This window comes from Schistocerca cancellata, chromosome 6 (genome assembly GCF_023864275.1).
Source record: "Schistocerca cancellata isolate TAMUIC-IGC-003103 chromosome 6, iqSchCanc2.1, whole genome shotgun sequence".
Classification (NCBI taxonomy): domain Eukaryota; kingdom Metazoa; phylum Arthropoda; class Insecta; order Orthoptera; family Acrididae; genus Schistocerca; species Schistocerca cancellata.
The window spans coordinates 251,919,861-251,937,830 of record NC_064631.1 but is presented as its reverse complement, the minus strand read 5'-3'; the positions used below and the strand labels follow the sequence as shown (position 1 = coordinate 251,937,830).

The following is a 17,970-nucleotide window of genomic DNA, read 5'->3' as shown; positions in this document are numbered from 1 at the left end:
TTCTTGATATAGGTTAGTTTGAGTTAAAGTAGTGTTTAAGCCTAGGGACGATGACCTGTGCAATTTAGTCCCTTAAGGACTCACACACATTTGAACATTTGTACGTAGTAGTTAAGGAGAGGAAGATTAGAGTTCAGCATCTCGTTGAGCAGAGGTTATTAGGAATGGAGCATGATCTCGGATTACCAAAGGGCAGGAAAGGAAATCGACTGTTCCCCTTACCAGAGGAACTACACCGTCAATTTTGTATTTAGAGAGTCTGTGATTTAAGATTTTGAATTAATAATCCTAATACTAACGGTTATAAAGACACAATTCATTACGCAAATTATCTTCTTGACTTCCACTTTGACATACATCATAAAATAGTTTTGTAACACGCGTAATATTTGTACACCACTCAAAAAAACAAAATAAATAAGTAAAAAAAAGTAAAAAATAAAAAGGTTATCACTACTTTGAGGTCTTGCGCACGCGTGTAAATAATGTAAATTGTAGCATTTCCATTACCAGTGACAAATATATCGTATTATCAAATGGTTCAAATGGTTCTGAGCACTATGGGACTTAACATCTGTGGTCATCAGTCCCCTAGAACTTAGAACTACTTAAACCTAACTAACCTAAGGACATCACACACATCCATGCCCGAGGCAGGATTCGAACCTGCGACCGTAGCAGTCGCGCGGTTCCGGACTGAGCGCCTAGAACCGCTAGACCACCGCGGCCGGCCTATATCGTATTATCCTCACATTTACATCATCCTTAGCCTTCTAGACTTACTCACCATGTAAACAGATAGACCTGACGTACGCATTGCGTAAAACGAAGTGAGTGTGGAGCGTGCAGCAGGTTAGGGATGCAGTATGGAACTTCGCAATGGCGTGGAGCTATGTGACAGAGTGGGTAAGAGGGTAAACGGACAATTAGCAGCGGAGGAAGTCAGTCGTGGAATAGATCTTCTGGAGGAGAATCATTGGCAGCGATACACAGCAAGATAAATTGGTGTAAGTTGAAATGGAATGTCCAAGTTGCAGAAAAGATACAATGAACCGCATACTGTTCGAAGAGAGCAAGGTTCTGGTGGTAGAAGGAAAACAAAGCTGTTGATCGCTGACTTCGATTTCTCGTGTCGTAGAAAAAAAAAAAAACCGTGGACTACAAGAAGGTTTTTTTCCAAGCTACTGCACAGCAGTTAAGTGATCAAAAAATTCATAATAGACTCCACGTAAATCAGTTTACGTACAGACGTTAGAATAATGTTCCTCATTTAGCCAGATTACATAAAGAAAGGGCAATGCAGTTTGCTGAAGACCACAGACATCGGCAGTTAAGGCGTTGGAGGAAAGTGCAGCTCTGCAACGAGACTAGGGTGAGCTTACACGGAAACGACAGTCGTATCGTGGTGTGGGGAAGTCTAGGGATCGTAATATGGAAGCTATAATGTTGCCAAAGTCCCTTTGGTGGGGGCACTATAATGATGTGTGAGAGGAATTACAGTGGACACTAGAACAGAGCTGTAAAAACAGAGGTTTAACACCGAAGAGGTATATCAGGGACATTCTTGATCCTCAAGTACGACCTTTGGCAAAGATCTTGGAGAAAAATTTCTACTTGTCCACTATAATGCTCTTTACCATGTAGCATCCCTAAGTCCATAATTTTCTTCGACGACAAAATATCAATGTCCTACAGTAACCAAAATGTAGTCGCCACCTGAACCTCATAGAGCACTTATGGGATTATTTGAAGAGAAGCGTCAGGGCTCGTGCAGATCCTGCAGAAATGTTACAGCAGGTACAGGGAGACGTATAACGGGAGAGGCAAGAAATACCACAGGATTTCATTCGACAGCTGATTCGAAGTATGTCGAGACGCTGTACTGCCGTCATTGAAGAAAGAGGACACGACACGGCTAATGATGTGCATCAAGAGCAAGAAAAATTCTTTTTGTGCAGCAAGTTCCACTTGAGTTTTGTGCTTCTTTATAGTTTTTAACACACAACAGGAACGAAAGTAGTCGCATCCCAGACTTGTATTCGTTTAAATTTAAGAAGAATTGGACGATTTTGTGAAATAAGTTTGTTTTGTAAAAAGCTAATTTTTTGAAATTTTAATATCATGAGAACTTTTCTGAATAGTGTATTTATAAATTACAGTTATAGCTCTGACAAACAATGTTTGACGCATTCGATGCCATATCAACTGAAAATGATGATTAGTATATAGAAATTCACCTTTGCGTCAGTTCTTTCGAAATCGGGTCACCTCGAATATGTCTGACCCGGTTCTTCTTTCATTGTGCTCTACCCGTGGAGCATTCTGCTACCTTCTCAATCACCACTTTTGCAGTGCGTTTCTGATCTCATAACATGTCTCTGCTACTAGAGTCATACCGTCTGGAACATAGTTTGTATCTTAATGACAAATTCACGCGTGTATCCTCCTTCGCAATAACATCAATTTTGGTGACAGCATATATATCGATTTTTGCATTTGTTATGTTAATTTTGCAGACTTTGGACATTTATCACACCATCTTCATCTTGTCTAGATCTATTCTTTTGTGTTGATTTCTTAAACTTGCTCATGACGTCACTCTGTAGGGCAGTGATGGTCTCACGAGTACTTTATACGTCCTCTCTTTGACAATGACTTAAACTTCTGTGTTTTTGTCACACTGAGACCCATGAATTCCTTCCCTATTCCGCACATCACATTACCATGATGTGCATTCATACATACATCTTAAGGTGCAGAATTGTAGTACTTGTCACCTTTGAGTGATATCCTAATGCAAATTGTCGTCTTTCCCATTCAGCAGAACTGTTTCACATTTCCCACTCCTCAGGAAATAGATAGTTTTCTTTTTCTGTATTTAAGTCCTCTCTCCTTCAACGCTCGTCTCCAGTCTTTCAGCTAGCACTGTACGTCATACTTGCTGATGCTTCACAAAACGATATCCTCATGTTAAGAAAATTATATATTTTCTCATAAAATAAGTCTCGTACTGTATCGATTTGATGGTGTTTCCAAAAGAGTATTAAAGACTTGCTCTCATACGATAAGCACTGTCTTTCCTGAAACATGTAATTCATCACCATTTCAGGGCACTTTTACAGACAAATTTAGTTAAGCTATTGTATAAGTGATATAAGAGATTCCAATACCTATCGACCCGTTTCACAAGTGACGTTATTTTCCACAACTTTTGTAAAACTCTGGTATTCTAAAGTAATAGTTCACCTGAGCAACAATAATTTACACGGTAAATCACATTTTGGATTTCAGAAGATCTACTCTAATGAGAATGCCGTTGACTCATTCACTCACGAAATTTTACAAGGACTAAATAACAAAATATTGCCAGCTTGTATTTTCCGTGATGACTACTGGATAATGTCATATTCAGCTGAAAGAATAAAGAAAGTAATACATTACAATACAAGCAATGTAAGCAGGAGAGATTCTTCTCATTGGGGAGGAATGGCTCTGAGCACTATGGGACTTAACATCTATGGTCATCAGTCCCCTAGAACTTAGAACTACTTAAACCTAACTAACCTAAGGACATCACACACATCCATGGCCGAGGCAGGATTCGAACCTGCGACCGTAGCGGTCACGCGGTTCCAAACTGAAGCGCCTAGAACCGCACGGCGACACCGGCCGGCGATTGGGGAGAAATCACTTATAGGGTGACACAATGGTCAATTTTGGGTCCACTATCGTTTTTCATATTTGTAAGCGGCAGAATTAGTTCTTTTTGCGATTGATACTAGTATTGTAATCAATCAAGAAATACATATTTCGTCAGAAGAACTGGTGTTTTCATTCAGTACTGTCACATGGATTAACGTTCTGTGGTAACTCAGCATTATGAACGAAATGCTCATTACTAAAAAAGTTCTGTAAGAATAATATGTGGCGCTCACCCACGATAATATTGTAGACATTTTTTTACGAAGTTAGACATTTCGACTACTGCCTAATGGTGTAATTTTTCCCTCATGAAATTTGTTGTATTTAAACCACTACAATTCAGAAGGAACAATGTTAACATAACTGCAATTTCAGAAGAAATATTAAGATTGTCTATAGCACAAAAAAGGATGAACCACGCTGCCACAAAAATGTTTGTTCACTTGAGAAATGATATAAAATGTCTAACAGAAATCATATATAAATTTTAAAACTAACTGAAAAAGCTTCTCCTTGACAACTTCTTCTAGATCGTAGAAGAATCCCTATTTTTGTGTTGTGTAAAAGGTAGTGGATAGGAGTTACTGACTCAAAACCGTATTTAAAAAAAGGGAAGAAAGGTAACAATTGTGAATGGTCATAATGTAGCCACATTTACATATGAGTTCAATGTGAATGTAAAATGATCCGGCATACATCATTACAATTAATCGTAAAACTGATCCACGGAAAATGGATCTAACTAACTGACTGTGCAAACAGTGTGCAGCTTAGTAGCATAGCGGTTTGTTCTCCAGCTCCCTTGACAAGATGTCCTCAACTAAATCAAAAAATTAGGGGCTAAGCAATGATCCATCATTCAAGCAAACACGAACTGGTATTAATTCTTCCAAGTCTACATTTGTATGAAACCTCTTTCTGGCATTTCATATAAGTTTTGTATGAGACGCACATATTTCTTCAGCACTAGCTACTTCCCATACATCTCCATGTTTCCTGACCTAAATCTATGAATATCATGTGCCCTTTCACTGTTTTGCCATTATCTGGCGGAATACAAAGAACTCATCGTTTGTTCATTTTTCTGGTATAATCCAAACTGAAATGAAATAATTGTGTGGCATTGATTGCCGGGAGTCCCCACGTGAGGAAGTTCGGCAACCAATTTGCAAGTCTTTTCAGCTTACGCCACATTCGGCTACTTCTGTGTCGATGATGATCAGATAATGACGAGAACAACACAACACCTAGGCCCTGAGTGAAGAAAATCCACGACCTGGCTGGTAGTCGAACCCAGGGCCGCTGCTTGGCAGTCAGACGCGCTGACCTCTCAGCTAAGGGTGCGGACAAATCAACACTGTTACCCTCCTTGTGACGTTTCGTCTCTGACCCCTTTTTCACGATATTTTTCCACACTTCCGTAGAGTTTTACCTTCTTTTCTTACGTTATCAGTATTTCAACTTGTTTAAACTAGTACTATTTTTATGATCAGTTTTTATATGCGTACCTAACTATTACATCCAACATCCTCCAAAATATGTTTTGTACGGTGTGCAGCATTAGTTTAATTCCTTTGTAGGTAGCACAATCTTGTCTGTCAGCTTCGTCCCATAAATTACAATTTTATTTTATGTTCACTCTTTGGAATAGTGTCTTCTTTGTAGTCCCGAGTCATTAAGTCTATACCATCGCTCTCTTTAGGATTTTCCTAAGTAGCCCCCATAGCAGTTTTCGAGGCTGATTTTGAAGAGCTTGCCATCTTCCTTTTCGAATTTGATTCTGCAGCTAGATGCCTAATTGAAACCAATCGTTCCCTTAACCCTTGTGTTGAGTTGGAAATAGTACAGGTAATTTGCTCAGCCCACCCAAGATGTAAGTTAGGTGGAGCGTACGTTACAAATACAATAGTTATTGCAGATAAACAAATGGTAAGGTGAATTAATTCAGAGTTACAAATTTCACGTTATGCTGAAATTAGAACTGAATGAATCGATTAAATTAACAGTAAACTTCAGAGAAATTTAAGGAAAAATGTAGGAAGAGAGAATGTTAAGCTTAGGTGTGTAAAGTAAGGCGTCGAACTAACGAAATAGAAGTCACTAATTTACAGAGCACGTAAGTGAATTGTTATTAGGTTAGCAAAGTACATGGATAAGATGTAGAGAAATAAGATCTAAATTTAAAATATAAAGCATGAAAGCTTGAAAATATTTCTATAGAATGAAATGGTAAATCACTTAGGATTCATCTCATTCGTACTGATAACTGATGAAAGCTAAGGAAACATATACTACAGATACGCTTTATGACAGATAGGAAACGACAGCGTCAGTAGTATTAAAGTAAGCTAATAGCCCAATGCGTGAGGAAACTAAAAGAATAAACGTTCCCAAAAAGCACTATGGATAATAATAAACGAGGGCTGTAATTTATTTTCCTCTTAATTTTGAATGTGTTAGTCTCCTACACCTATTGATTGACGGTGAGTTCTAAAAATACGGTTGTGAGAACCTTTTACTCTCGTGTGGTGAAGCAACGTCGTTGAATCGGAACCGACTGGAAAAGCTTCCAGCAGGCCGTGACCCGGCGCTAGCACAAATCATGTCAGTGAGTGGCGGAATACGCTCTCATCACGCTCCGCTACTTCCGTATTTCCAGCACCACCAATCTTTCTCAAGGTGAATATAAATGGTTATTTCGTTCTTTCATTACGTTACGTTTCCCTGAAATGCGGTTTCATGCAGACTGAGAAAAAATATGATCCGGAAACACCGCTCATAAATGTGCTCCTGCAAGCCCTTTCGAGAAAACCCGAAAATCCTTTTGTGCCTCCGTTTATGGGTATTGGCCTATTTTCCGGCAACTTACTTTACATTTTTAATTATCTTAAAAATTTTCAACTGTTGATTTTCTCACGCTGAAATGTGACTATGTGTTTTTTTTTCAAATACGTGTACGGGAGATCATTCCCCCGTTTGTGTACCCCCCCGTCTCTCTCTCTCCATCTCTCCCTCACTCTCTCTCTCTGTGTGTGTGTGTGTGTGTGTGTGTGTGTGTGTGTGTGTTTAAGGGAGAGGGCTATATACGTAAACTTATTATTCCCGTCTTTTCAGACAACGTAAAATTCTCAGAACGGAAAACAATTTCCGTAACTCCATTTTCGTATCAAAATTGCAGATCTCAATGTTATTTTAAACTTACATGAACGGTTTAGTATGGAGAATCAAACAATAACTAAGAAATATAAGGAAAAGCTTCTTTCTTCTTCCTGGACCATGCAAGCACAGAAAACACAGCCGTATCACATATTACAAGTAGCAACATACAAAGTATGTAACATTTAATGTAAGAATTATCCGTACAATTTTGCTGTGGTCACGCTAATTGTAATTTCACAAAACGCTAATTGTAATTTCACAAAATTAGCAAGGGCTTGTAGTAGTATAAGTCCCAGACGGAATAGTCAGTATTCAAGGATATAACACGAACGATTATTTGAAGCAGTAAAGTCTAGTAAACACTTGCTCTGAGATGAATACCTTAAGAGTTGTGAGCACTTCTTATCTTCAATATTGTGACAAAAATCTCTGCCACTGCAAGCTCTTTGCTTTCCTTATCTTGGGAGGAGGTAGTCTGGACTACTATAAGGAAAAATGTCTAACAAACACGGACTCTAAAACGCGTACCTTAAGAGGTACGGGCACTTGTTCATTAGAACAGCTCTATTTCACAGTAGCGAAAATGAACAAGTGCTGACAGCTCATGTTTACTGTATTTCTTCCTTCTTTTAGTTCATACTGCCACCTCTCAAAATATGGAAAGTAACGAGCTTGCAGTACAAGAGATTTGTCTCAAAATGTCGATGATGAAGAAGTGTTCATCCATTCCATCTCAGAGCCCATGTTTTCAACATTTGTTTTGCTTCGAATGGTATTCGTACAAAGACCCTGAACTCGGACCATTCCTTCTGGAATACACTGTGTAATTATTCTGAATCTGTTGGAAAAAAATACGGCCACCTTCAGAGTTTCAGTGTAGAACACAGTTCTCTTGGTGCTACTGGATCAGAGTACGCGTAAAAACGGTACAGAGGTTACTGAAAAAGGTATTTCCTTAAAAATCTCTAAGAAAAGAGAGAGAGAAAACAATTTTGTGGCAGTTCCTTTTATTGGCCAAAAGTATTTTCTGTATGTCCCTGCCTGTGATCGGGGGTCTGGAGGGCCACGGCCGTTCTCTTATGTAAGAAAACGAAACAGCTACAGCGATCCTTACGATGTCATTAATTGTTTGGCTACCAGTTCGGTGCTTCAGATCACCATCTTCATGCCTTAGGGGGTAGCCATACAATAAATGACATCATAAGGACGGACTAGGCGTTTCATTTTTTGCATAAAAGTATTTTTTTTAGGCTACAAAGGGCAAAAATTATTATGGTTTGGGTTGCCTGCTTAGCTGGGTGGTTCCGCGCTTACCTCATATGCAGTTGGCCCGGGATCGATTCCCGGCCGGGTTGGAGATTTTCTCCGCTCGTGGACTGGGTGTTGTCTTGCCCTTTTCGTCCTCATCACCGGCACACAAGTCACGTTATGTGGCGTCGACTGAAATAAGACCGGCACTCGGCGGCCGGTCTTCCCCGGATGGGGCCTCCCGGCCAACAATGCCATAAGATCATTGTAGCGTGAATATTCTAAGTAAGCTTTACTTTAAAATTATCAAATATGATGGAAGTTCCGTTTTTTTCAGCTTTGTAGCTAGTTACTTGCGTATTCTAGCGCTTTGATAGCGTATCCCTGAGTACAACTAAAGGTGCAGTTTCTTAGTTGGTCTATAAGTTCATTTCTTATTCTAGCATACAGATGATACATGGCATATTGAAATGCGATCCCACGAAAACTACTATACTGACGGTCATGGGGCCATCCCCATATGCCAGTCCATCAACGAGAAACGAACTGACTTGAAGTACACCTCGTCATCAAGGAAGAGCTTGACCAAAGTAAGCAACTCCGCTTATTCTATAGCAATTGTCAAAGCTAGATATTAATTCCAATTTAAATATCAGAGTCTGAAGACTTCTCTTAATATTTTGAGGAATTTATTCGCTTTCCTAATAAGTGTAAAATGTATTTTTTTGCAGAACTTTAAAAACGAATACTTAAAAAACATGAAGATTGTGCATTGAAATGTGATTTATTTGAAATCTTCCATAGAAATGTCCAGTTTCGGCCACGTACTGCCATTTTCCGATCAGTGACAAGGAAGCGTCTTATGTAAATACTAGGACGGGACCAGCGGCTAGGGATAGCGTCTTTGATTACCAATCAAAATGTCCTCGATCCCTGGTTCGAAACCCGCCGCCACTTAAATTTTGAATAAACATTGTCATAATGGTGACAGGTGAATTCGGCCATGAGAAGTCACTCTCACTCTGCCAATGACCTTCTAAAAAGGGATAGAGGAGCGGATTGAGGTTCAGGGCACTCTCTTGCCTCTGGGGTGGGAAATTTCCCCGAAAGGCGGAAGAATCATAACTGATCAAAGGCATGAGGATGCAGAAGGCAATGGAAACCACTACATTAAAGGCACAGTGTGTGTACAGACTGGATGAGGATGATGATGATGTTTGGTTTGTGGGGCGCTCAACTGCGTGGTTATCAGCGCCCGTACAATTACCCAATCTTTGCTCAGTCCAATTTCGCCACTTTCCTGGATGATGATGAAATGATGAGGACAACACATACACCCAGTCATCTCGAGGCAGGTGAAAATCCCTGACCCCGCCGGGAATCGAACCCGGGACCCCGTGCTCGGGAAGCGAGAACGCTACCGCGAGACCACGAGCGGCGGACTATAGACTGGAGATGTGGCCTGTAATTGAAATAGTACCATTATGACCTCTCCTGGCAAAATATTCCGGACTAGTCTCTCATTCGCTTCTCCGGGAGGATACTGTCAAGGGGGAAGTGACTATGAGACAGATTGAATAACCAAACAAAAGATGACGTTCTACGCGGCGGGAAGTGCAATGTCAGAAGTCTGAATATGGTAGGGAATCTAGAAAATCTGAAACGGGAAATGATAAGGCTCAACCTACTGAAGTCAAATGGAAAGAAAACAAGGAACACTGATCAGATGAAACTAGGGTAGTATCTCCAGCAGAGGAAATTGTAAAACGGGAGTAGGATTCGTTATGAATAGGAAGGTAGAGCAGAGAGTGAGTTACTGTGAAAAGCTCATTGGCACGCTTGTTCTCATCAGAATCGACAGGAAACCAAGGCCGACAATAATATGAAGTTGTAGGGGAAGAAATTGAAAATAGGGTTACAGGAAAATATGAGCTTCGTAATATGAACAAGACAGGAGAAAGACTAATTGAGTTCTGCAATAAATTTCAGGTAGTAACAGCAAATATCTGCTCAAGTATCACAAGAGGAGGAGGTAAACTTGGAAAAGGCCTGGAGATACGGAAAGAATCCAGTTTGATTACATCCTGACCAGGCAGAGATTCTGAAATCAGATATGCATTGTAAGACGTACCGAGGAGGAGATATAGACCACAGTTTAGTAATGATGACGAGTGGGCTGAAGGAAAAATCAGTGAGCAAAGAAGTGGGATACGGAAAAACCTAAGAAATGAAGAGGTACACTTAATGTTCTCTAGGTCTATAGATACTGCGATAAGGAATAGCTTTGTAGGCAGTTCAATTGAAGAGGAACGGCGTCTCTAAAAAGGGCAATCACAGAAGTTGAAAGGAAAAATATAGTTACAAAGATGGTAACAGCGAAGGAAACCTTGGGTAACAGAAAGAATATTTCAGCTGATCGATGAAAGAAGGAAGTACAAAAACGTTCAGAGTGATTCTGGAATACAGAAATACAAGTCACTTAGGAATGAAGTAAATAGTGAGTGTAGGGAAGCTAAGGTGAAATGACTGAAGGAAAAATGTGAAAAAGTAGAAAAAGAAATGATTGTCTTAAGGACAAGGATGGTAACATTAAGAGAAAATTGGAATTCCACCGTTAATTGCAGAGGAGAGTGTGGATAGGTGGAAGTAGTACATTCAAGGCCTCTAAGATGGTAAACACTTGTCTAATGTCGAGATAGGAAAATAAAAAGAAGTAGATATGGAGGAGATAGGTGATCCAATTTTAGAATCAATTTTTAAATGAGCTTTGGAAACATTACGATCGAATAAGGCAGAAGTGATACATAACTTTCCGTCAGAATTTCTAAAAGCATTGACAGACCTGGCAGAAAAACGGTTATTCACATTGGTGTCTATAATGTATGAGTCTGGTGATATACCATGTTCATTTCAGAAAAATACGTCATTCACACAAATACGAAGATTGCAAGACCCGGCAAGTGCGAGGATTACCGTACAATTATCTTAATAATTCGAGTTGCTGACAAAAATAACAAGCAGAATAATAAAGAAAAATTAAGTTGTGTCAGATGAGGATCAGTTTGGCTTTAGAAAAGATAAAGGCACCTGATAGGCAGTTCTGATGTTGTGGTTGATTATGGGAACCAGACTGAAGAAAAATGAAGACGCCTTGGTCGGACTGATGTTAATTTGTTTGTACAGTGTTTGCCAGTTACTATGACGTATTATTTTAATTTTCTCTTGAAAGTTTTCTGTTGTTTATCCAGTAACTTAATAAATAGTTTCGCTTGCTTTTGATTTTCCGGAGCATAAGGTTAGGATTTATTTTAGGAGGGTAGTGATGAGAGTCAAATTTACCATTTCCTAGTACAGTACTTTTCCTAGTACAGTACTTTGACGTTCTGAGTTTCCCTACTTTTATTTTAGATATCGTTACATGGTAGATCAGGAATTTTCAAATCACATGAAGAGGTATTTAGGTTTCCTCTTTCCTTGCACCTTTTTGAATAAATTTGACATACATTTCAGCTGAAAAGATTTAAGGAGATTAATCAGTCCTATGTTACTTTTGTTTGTTGTTTCGTGTGTAATTCATTCCTCTAGAATTTCCTCTCAATCTATTTAACTATTTGTGCGTTGATTTCACACATAAGACATAAAATTTAGCTATAAGGCTTCGAAAATTTCATCTTGCAGAATTTCCTACAATAATTTTGCTTCACTTAGATTCTTCTTACTGTCAGCATTTATTCCTACATGACGGATTAACAAACTTTTACGTTTGGGTTTTGGGTTTAACATGTACAAAAGATTCTTCAGTAGGAACAACGAACGTTTTAAGAACATAGGAGGCAATACGTCCCATACCTTTAAATCCTGGTATGCCTATAAGTATTGTATTTTATTTTCTTTCTGACACACAGTGGTACAAAAGCTTAGTCTCTGCATGTTTCAGACAATATCCATTACTCTTCATTTACCAGGTTTTGGCAAGAAAATTGCATTCAGAGCACGTGCAAGGTGCTTCTCCTTTAATGTAAGTCTTTAAGGTTTCCAACGCTACTCCTGGAACCTCTTATTGCTGGTGTTGGACATCCACGGAACATTAAGACCCTATGCGTTGCGTAAAGCAACTGCAAACTCCACATCCGAGCTTCACTTATCTCCATTCCTTTTCCATTACGTCAACGAAAAAAGTGTGAGAATCTTGAAAGAAGAATATATTCATGAAACATTACCACTCGGGAAGAAGAATAAAGATATTTCCAAAAACGAGAACATATGCCCATGATTCTACAAAATTTTCAGGAATCCAGCAACAAAAGTCACAGAAGACAGTCTCCTGGAAGCATAGCCAAAGTGTCACATCTATGAATGTCAGCAGAGGAAACAAAATTTTCGACAAATAGGAAAAATGATCTAGTGGTTAAAAGTACAGACGTTGATCCCAATGAAATGGTAAAAAGTCAAATATTTAGTAGAAACAATCCAAGACAATGATTTAGCAACATCTTCTGTATAGGAACGGATACACAAGATGGAAAGAGCTCTCTTTATAATTAAGAGTACAGGTAAAAATACTACCTTTATAAAATCGGAAAAATAACAAATTAGAACACAGTAGTGAAATTGAAATGCCTACAAGCTAGCGAATGCTTGACACTGAAGTATAGACTTGAATTATTAGAAAAAGGAAAAAAATAATTCGAAAGAAAATGTTAGGTTCTTCAGATTTTTTAATTTAAAAAATAACAACAAAATTTTTAACAACATTAAAGACGCATCAGAAACCTTACGGAAGAGGGGATTACTATTCTTTGGGCATAGACAATGGAAGACTATAAGTTAATCGAAACAATCTTAAAATATCTAGAGGGAAAGAAGGTAGCATCCACATTTATTCAAGACGTGAAAAACGACTTGGAAAAATAACAGCAGAATAGAAGAAGAACTAACGAAAAGTCGTCTTTAGAAAGGAAAACTGGAAACAATAAAACAATGAAGGTATACTAGAATGATGGGGGCAATGAAAGATGTAGGAATAAATTGGAACTGGCCTAGAGGGCACTAAAGCAGAAAATAAGAATATGAGACTGGTGCGATTGGCGAGGGCACTCGATATGGTTCGACATCAGGTTGCAGGAAGTATGCTAAACAACATTAGGTACGGTATATGTCCTCCATTTGCTGCTTATAGCAATGTGCCATCATATGTCGTATATGTGCTTCAAAGGGAAACAGCGAAAACCCATTAGGTTTCGTCGTGTTGGTTGTATTTTTTATACTCTTTTTGGAGATGTATTGTCTCTAATTGTGTAACCGTGCAACTTAAATTAAGGCCTATTACAGCTACGTGTTGCCGCGATGTTTGGAAGGACGAGATGTGTATTCAATAGGACTCAGATTTCGAATTTATTAAGAATTTGCCAATATTGTAAACCTCGAAGGACAAAACTTCTCATAACACTATTTATTCCTCTGTGTTCTTCAGTACTCGTAACTTCTTTAAATAAGTTAATAAGACATATCACTATTACAAAAGTTCACACAAATTAAAGTTCATGAGGTAATGGAAATGATAGTTACGCACAACGCTGAAGTGTTGAGCACGCTTCTGTACGAAGTGTAGTTCCTGACCGGGTACTCACTCATTGTAGAGCTGCAGGTAGAGGTGTGGGAAGACGCAGAAGAGGCCGACACAGAGGTCTGCGATGGCGAGGTTCGCCAGGAAGAAGTTGGTGATGGAGCGCAGCCGGCGCGACATGGTCACCACCACGATCACCAACAGGTTACCTGCACAACCAACACCGCTACACAGTTGTTTAGTGCCTTCGCGGCAGCAGTTATTAGATTATCACTTATGTGCACTCTTAAGACCATTATGTTATCCATCTGAAATCCACTTATGTCACCTGTGTTCTGTGAACATTACTGACCACCAGTTGGATTCTTCTGGGTGAGAAGCACAGCCTCCATTAGACTGTCAAATTTCCCTGCGCTGTTAGTTTAAATGAGTATTAATGACTCAGTACTACTTGTGGATCCATCACATTCGTACATGGTGATAATTGTGGAACTACATGAAAAAGTTATATTAGTTACAAATTACGGCGTGCACACACTTTCCTCAACAGGTAATCATCACTACAGATATTCGGGCTTAGGTATTGACTCGTTCGATATGCCTTCCCGCATTGGTGATTATGTGGCGTAGACAAATAGCAAAATACTGCATGACCCGCTGAAGTGTAGGGACGTGGATGGTACCGACGACCTCCTGAACGGCTATTCTCAGTTCAACAAAGTTTTTGGGGTTATCGTACCATCAAGAAATATCGCAGCGATTATTCCATGATTGGACGTTGCACACTCGTTGAGGGGGAAGAGACTTCTCGATCGTGAAACGCAGATTCTCAGTCCCACAAATGCGCCAATTTTGTTTATTGACGAACGAATCCAAATGAAAGCTGGCTTCGTCGCTAAACCAAAGCGCACGCGCATACTAATTTCCATCATGCAACGTGGCCAACCGTGCAGATTGAACGTCATAACGCAAACTGTTCAGAAGTTACGACGATTTCATTTCGCGTACTTCGATAATTGTCACCCTGTATGTAACGAATTGACATACCGTCCGTAACTGTACATGGATGGAATTTTTGACGTCACTGGTTCAATTTGGGATGCGGGTGGGGAAGTTTCCTTGTCCTAATCTCTCTCGGATGGCCCAAGTCCACTCAGCCTGCTATCAAAATGAGTGACGGGATTCTTTCCTGGGATGAAAGGCGGGCAAGGTGAGTGACCGGCCAATCTCTCCCTCCTATTGCCACGGTGGATCACAGGGCTGCACTCCAAGTGTAGTCGGCCGAGAATCCGGTCAGGGGTTTGCGCTATAGACTTTACCTTTCTACCCTACTTTGTTACATCTGTTATGCACTTCAGAATGAATACACGCACTGAAGTACGTAGCAGCCATATAGGACGGCCGGCGGCAGTGACTCAGCGTATTGGCGTTCAGAGCTTCTTCATTACCTGTAGCAATGCACACGCCGGTAGTCGACATCATAGTTGATAAAGTACTGCAGGGAGCTTCTTCCTTTTGGACATTATGAAATGGACGATAATTCTTGCCGTGTCATTTGTACTGATACTTTGTACGTTTGGAGAAATACAAGTTAATTTAATCTTCCATTCACTGTGATAACTTGTTCGATATCAATTCTTTTCTTGTCCAGTTGTCCTACGACGACAGTTGCCGCACCTCTCCTTACCGTCGAGTATGAAGTCTTATACAACAAGGTGTACCGGAGCTATTACTCACAGCAACGTAGCTAACAGTATCGCTGAACACAGGAAACTCCTGTGAAGCACCTCTGTTGGAACCAGTGATCACTACAGCATGTCATCTCCGTTCCCCTCATTAATTCGGGCACAAAACACATTTGTAATATAGACGTATCTCTCAAAAAATTATATGCATTATATGAAGTCACGTAAATAGCTTTCAGCAATCAGTCTCACAAACGGTTACTACATACGAATCTCAGTATTGTTCATGTGTTACATCATGTCAGCATCAGATCAATGATATCTTCTTATAGCATTGCCTCATTAATAATGCTTATTGACTTTACTAAGGCTGTTTTGAACAGTTGATCTCGCACATATCTAACTAAAACTAGAATAATTTTGGTGAAGCTGCATTCGTTAACGTATTGGTCTCCAATGTTAGGGAGACAAAGAGGAAACTGATTACTTTTTCGGAATGTTGGGAACTATTATTTTAAATATCATTCTTTCGAGCCCGTACTAATAATGTCGATCCCCAAATCCCCATCTCCCGTGAATATATTTATGTTGTACTCAACTGTGTTCGAGGATTGCTCGTTCAGGTGTGAGATGTTTTTTTTAACTTTATAAGAAATGAACAACAACTTCTAATAATGTTTGTATATTATGGTTCCGTACATAGACAGTATCGTGAGATCGATGTAACGAAATATCTCGATGCCTCATTTTGCCCTACTCGCCGTAAGCAAAAACTATAAAGCGCCATATAAAAACTTACACACATCTGAGGCTCTCAAAGCGTCTGCTAGGCTACACTCGTCGATATCCCGTCCATACAGTAACCACAACTGACCCAGAGCTCCTCCCCCCACCCCAACTCCCTGCCCCCCACAACACGCACCCCCATCTCCGTTTCTTCATCCGAGGCTGCGTCTTTTACTTTAGTGACTAGTCATGTCAGACACGAGACTTACGTCGGAATTACGACGTGCCTCATGATATAAATTAAGTTTAAGGTGCTCTTCTAGTGGTAGCATCTATGATTAGTAATCAAAATGTCTTCGGTCCCAAGCTCAAACCATGTCACTACAAAAAATTTTGAATAAAAATAGTCAGTAATGGCGGCCAAAGATTTCCAGCATTACAAGTCATCCACTTTTTGCCCACAGCCTCGTCAAAGACGGAGGAGAAGCAGACAGAGATTCAGAGCATCCTCTTCGCCTTGGGGTGGGAACTGCCCCTACAAGAGGGAAGGATCGGTAATGACCAACAGCATAAGAATGCAGAAGGCAATGGAAACCACTGCTTTCAAGGCGCATGATGTGTATCCACAGCTAACGTGGCCTGTAATTGAAAAACTGCCGCGATGATCTCATCATTTCATTGGCAAAAGCTTCCATAATAGTCCCCTATTCGGATCTCAGTGGCAACGTTCTGCGAATCAAAACGTGGAATTCAGAAGCGTGAACGTGGTAGGGAAGCTATAAAATCTGAAAAGGGATATCCTAAGCCTGAATCTAGATATCAGTTAAATGACATGGAAAGACGACAAGGATTTTTGATCAGAGACAGAGAGACTCTTGTCTAGACTGAACTCGAAATCACGATCCACACTTTCTGTGAACACTAATGTCAACTTTGGCAAAGTTATATCACATGATTAATTCATACTTCTGGTAGAACATCCTCCTTCAGTGCTTATAAAGATGGTCGGAGAGCTACCATGACAACAAGTCACAGTTGATTTCATTGCCTCCGGGCGATAGCGTCAGAGGACACTGAATACGTCGACTATGGTATTAAATTTACTTTGTATACATTAGCCAAATACAGTCACACATACAGTAGCCGTTTACACTTTTGTGTAAGACCTAATGTCTCAGACTCAAATTAAAAACAGTTCCCATTCTTTGTTTCTGACCACGGCTTTCCTAAGGTATCTATCAGCTGCATGTCAATGCTGCAACTGGATTTCACCTGTCAAATAATCTTATCTGGGATTTCCACTGCCCCACTATCAACGAATCTGTAGGACCTCGACTCTACAACAAGATTATATGCTACCGCCCGCTCTACTTTTAGTGGAAGTCAATCAAAAGTATACCGGATGATGGAGGTGTTAAGTGTAGGTATTTTTATTTGTGGTATCTCAATACAATCACACGTAATTACGTCTGTTGTTTTTTCTCTGCATCTAACACTTTTCCCACAAACATGTCACGAACTTTACGAGCTTATATTTTCTGCGTGGTCATAATTGCACCAGTTAGTGAACTACGCCTGTCAGTAAAGACTAGCTGTCCTACGTTCACGCGACCACACTTCAACACCTGATCTGTACTCCAGGGAAAAATAAAAATTAACGGCTTGCTCTTGGGACATATACTTGGAATCTTCGTACACCCTTATTTAAACTGGACGAAGGTGGGACACAGCTGGTATGATTTTTATTAAAAATGAAATTCTGTACTTAAGATTTTATATTTACTTCTCTACTACTTTCGACGTTGCGTCATCCATATCTTCAGTGGCGGGGAGTTATTGCCGGCCATCCATGTGGAGCATGTGATGATCTCACCGCGGACTTCT

General features: G+C 39.9%; 1 protein-coding gene across 1 annotated transcript in view; it reads right to left on the bottom strand.

The window, feature by feature from the left end:
• The window catches only part of LOC126088269 (trissin receptor-like), a 197,475-nt gene extending 183,408 nt beyond the window's left edge, over positions 1-14,067 (bottom strand). Inside the window, exons 1-2 of the mRNA XM_049906400.1 lie at positions 14,028-14,067; positions 13,740-13,884 (exon numbers count right to left, since the gene is read on the bottom strand). Coding sequence (XP_049762357.1) covers positions 13,740-13,884; positions 14,028-14,067 — 185 coding nt within the window. The remainder of the gene's footprint in view (positions 1-13,739; positions 13,885-14,027) is intronic.
• Between the last annotated feature and the right edge of the window lie 3,903 nt (positions 14,068-17,970).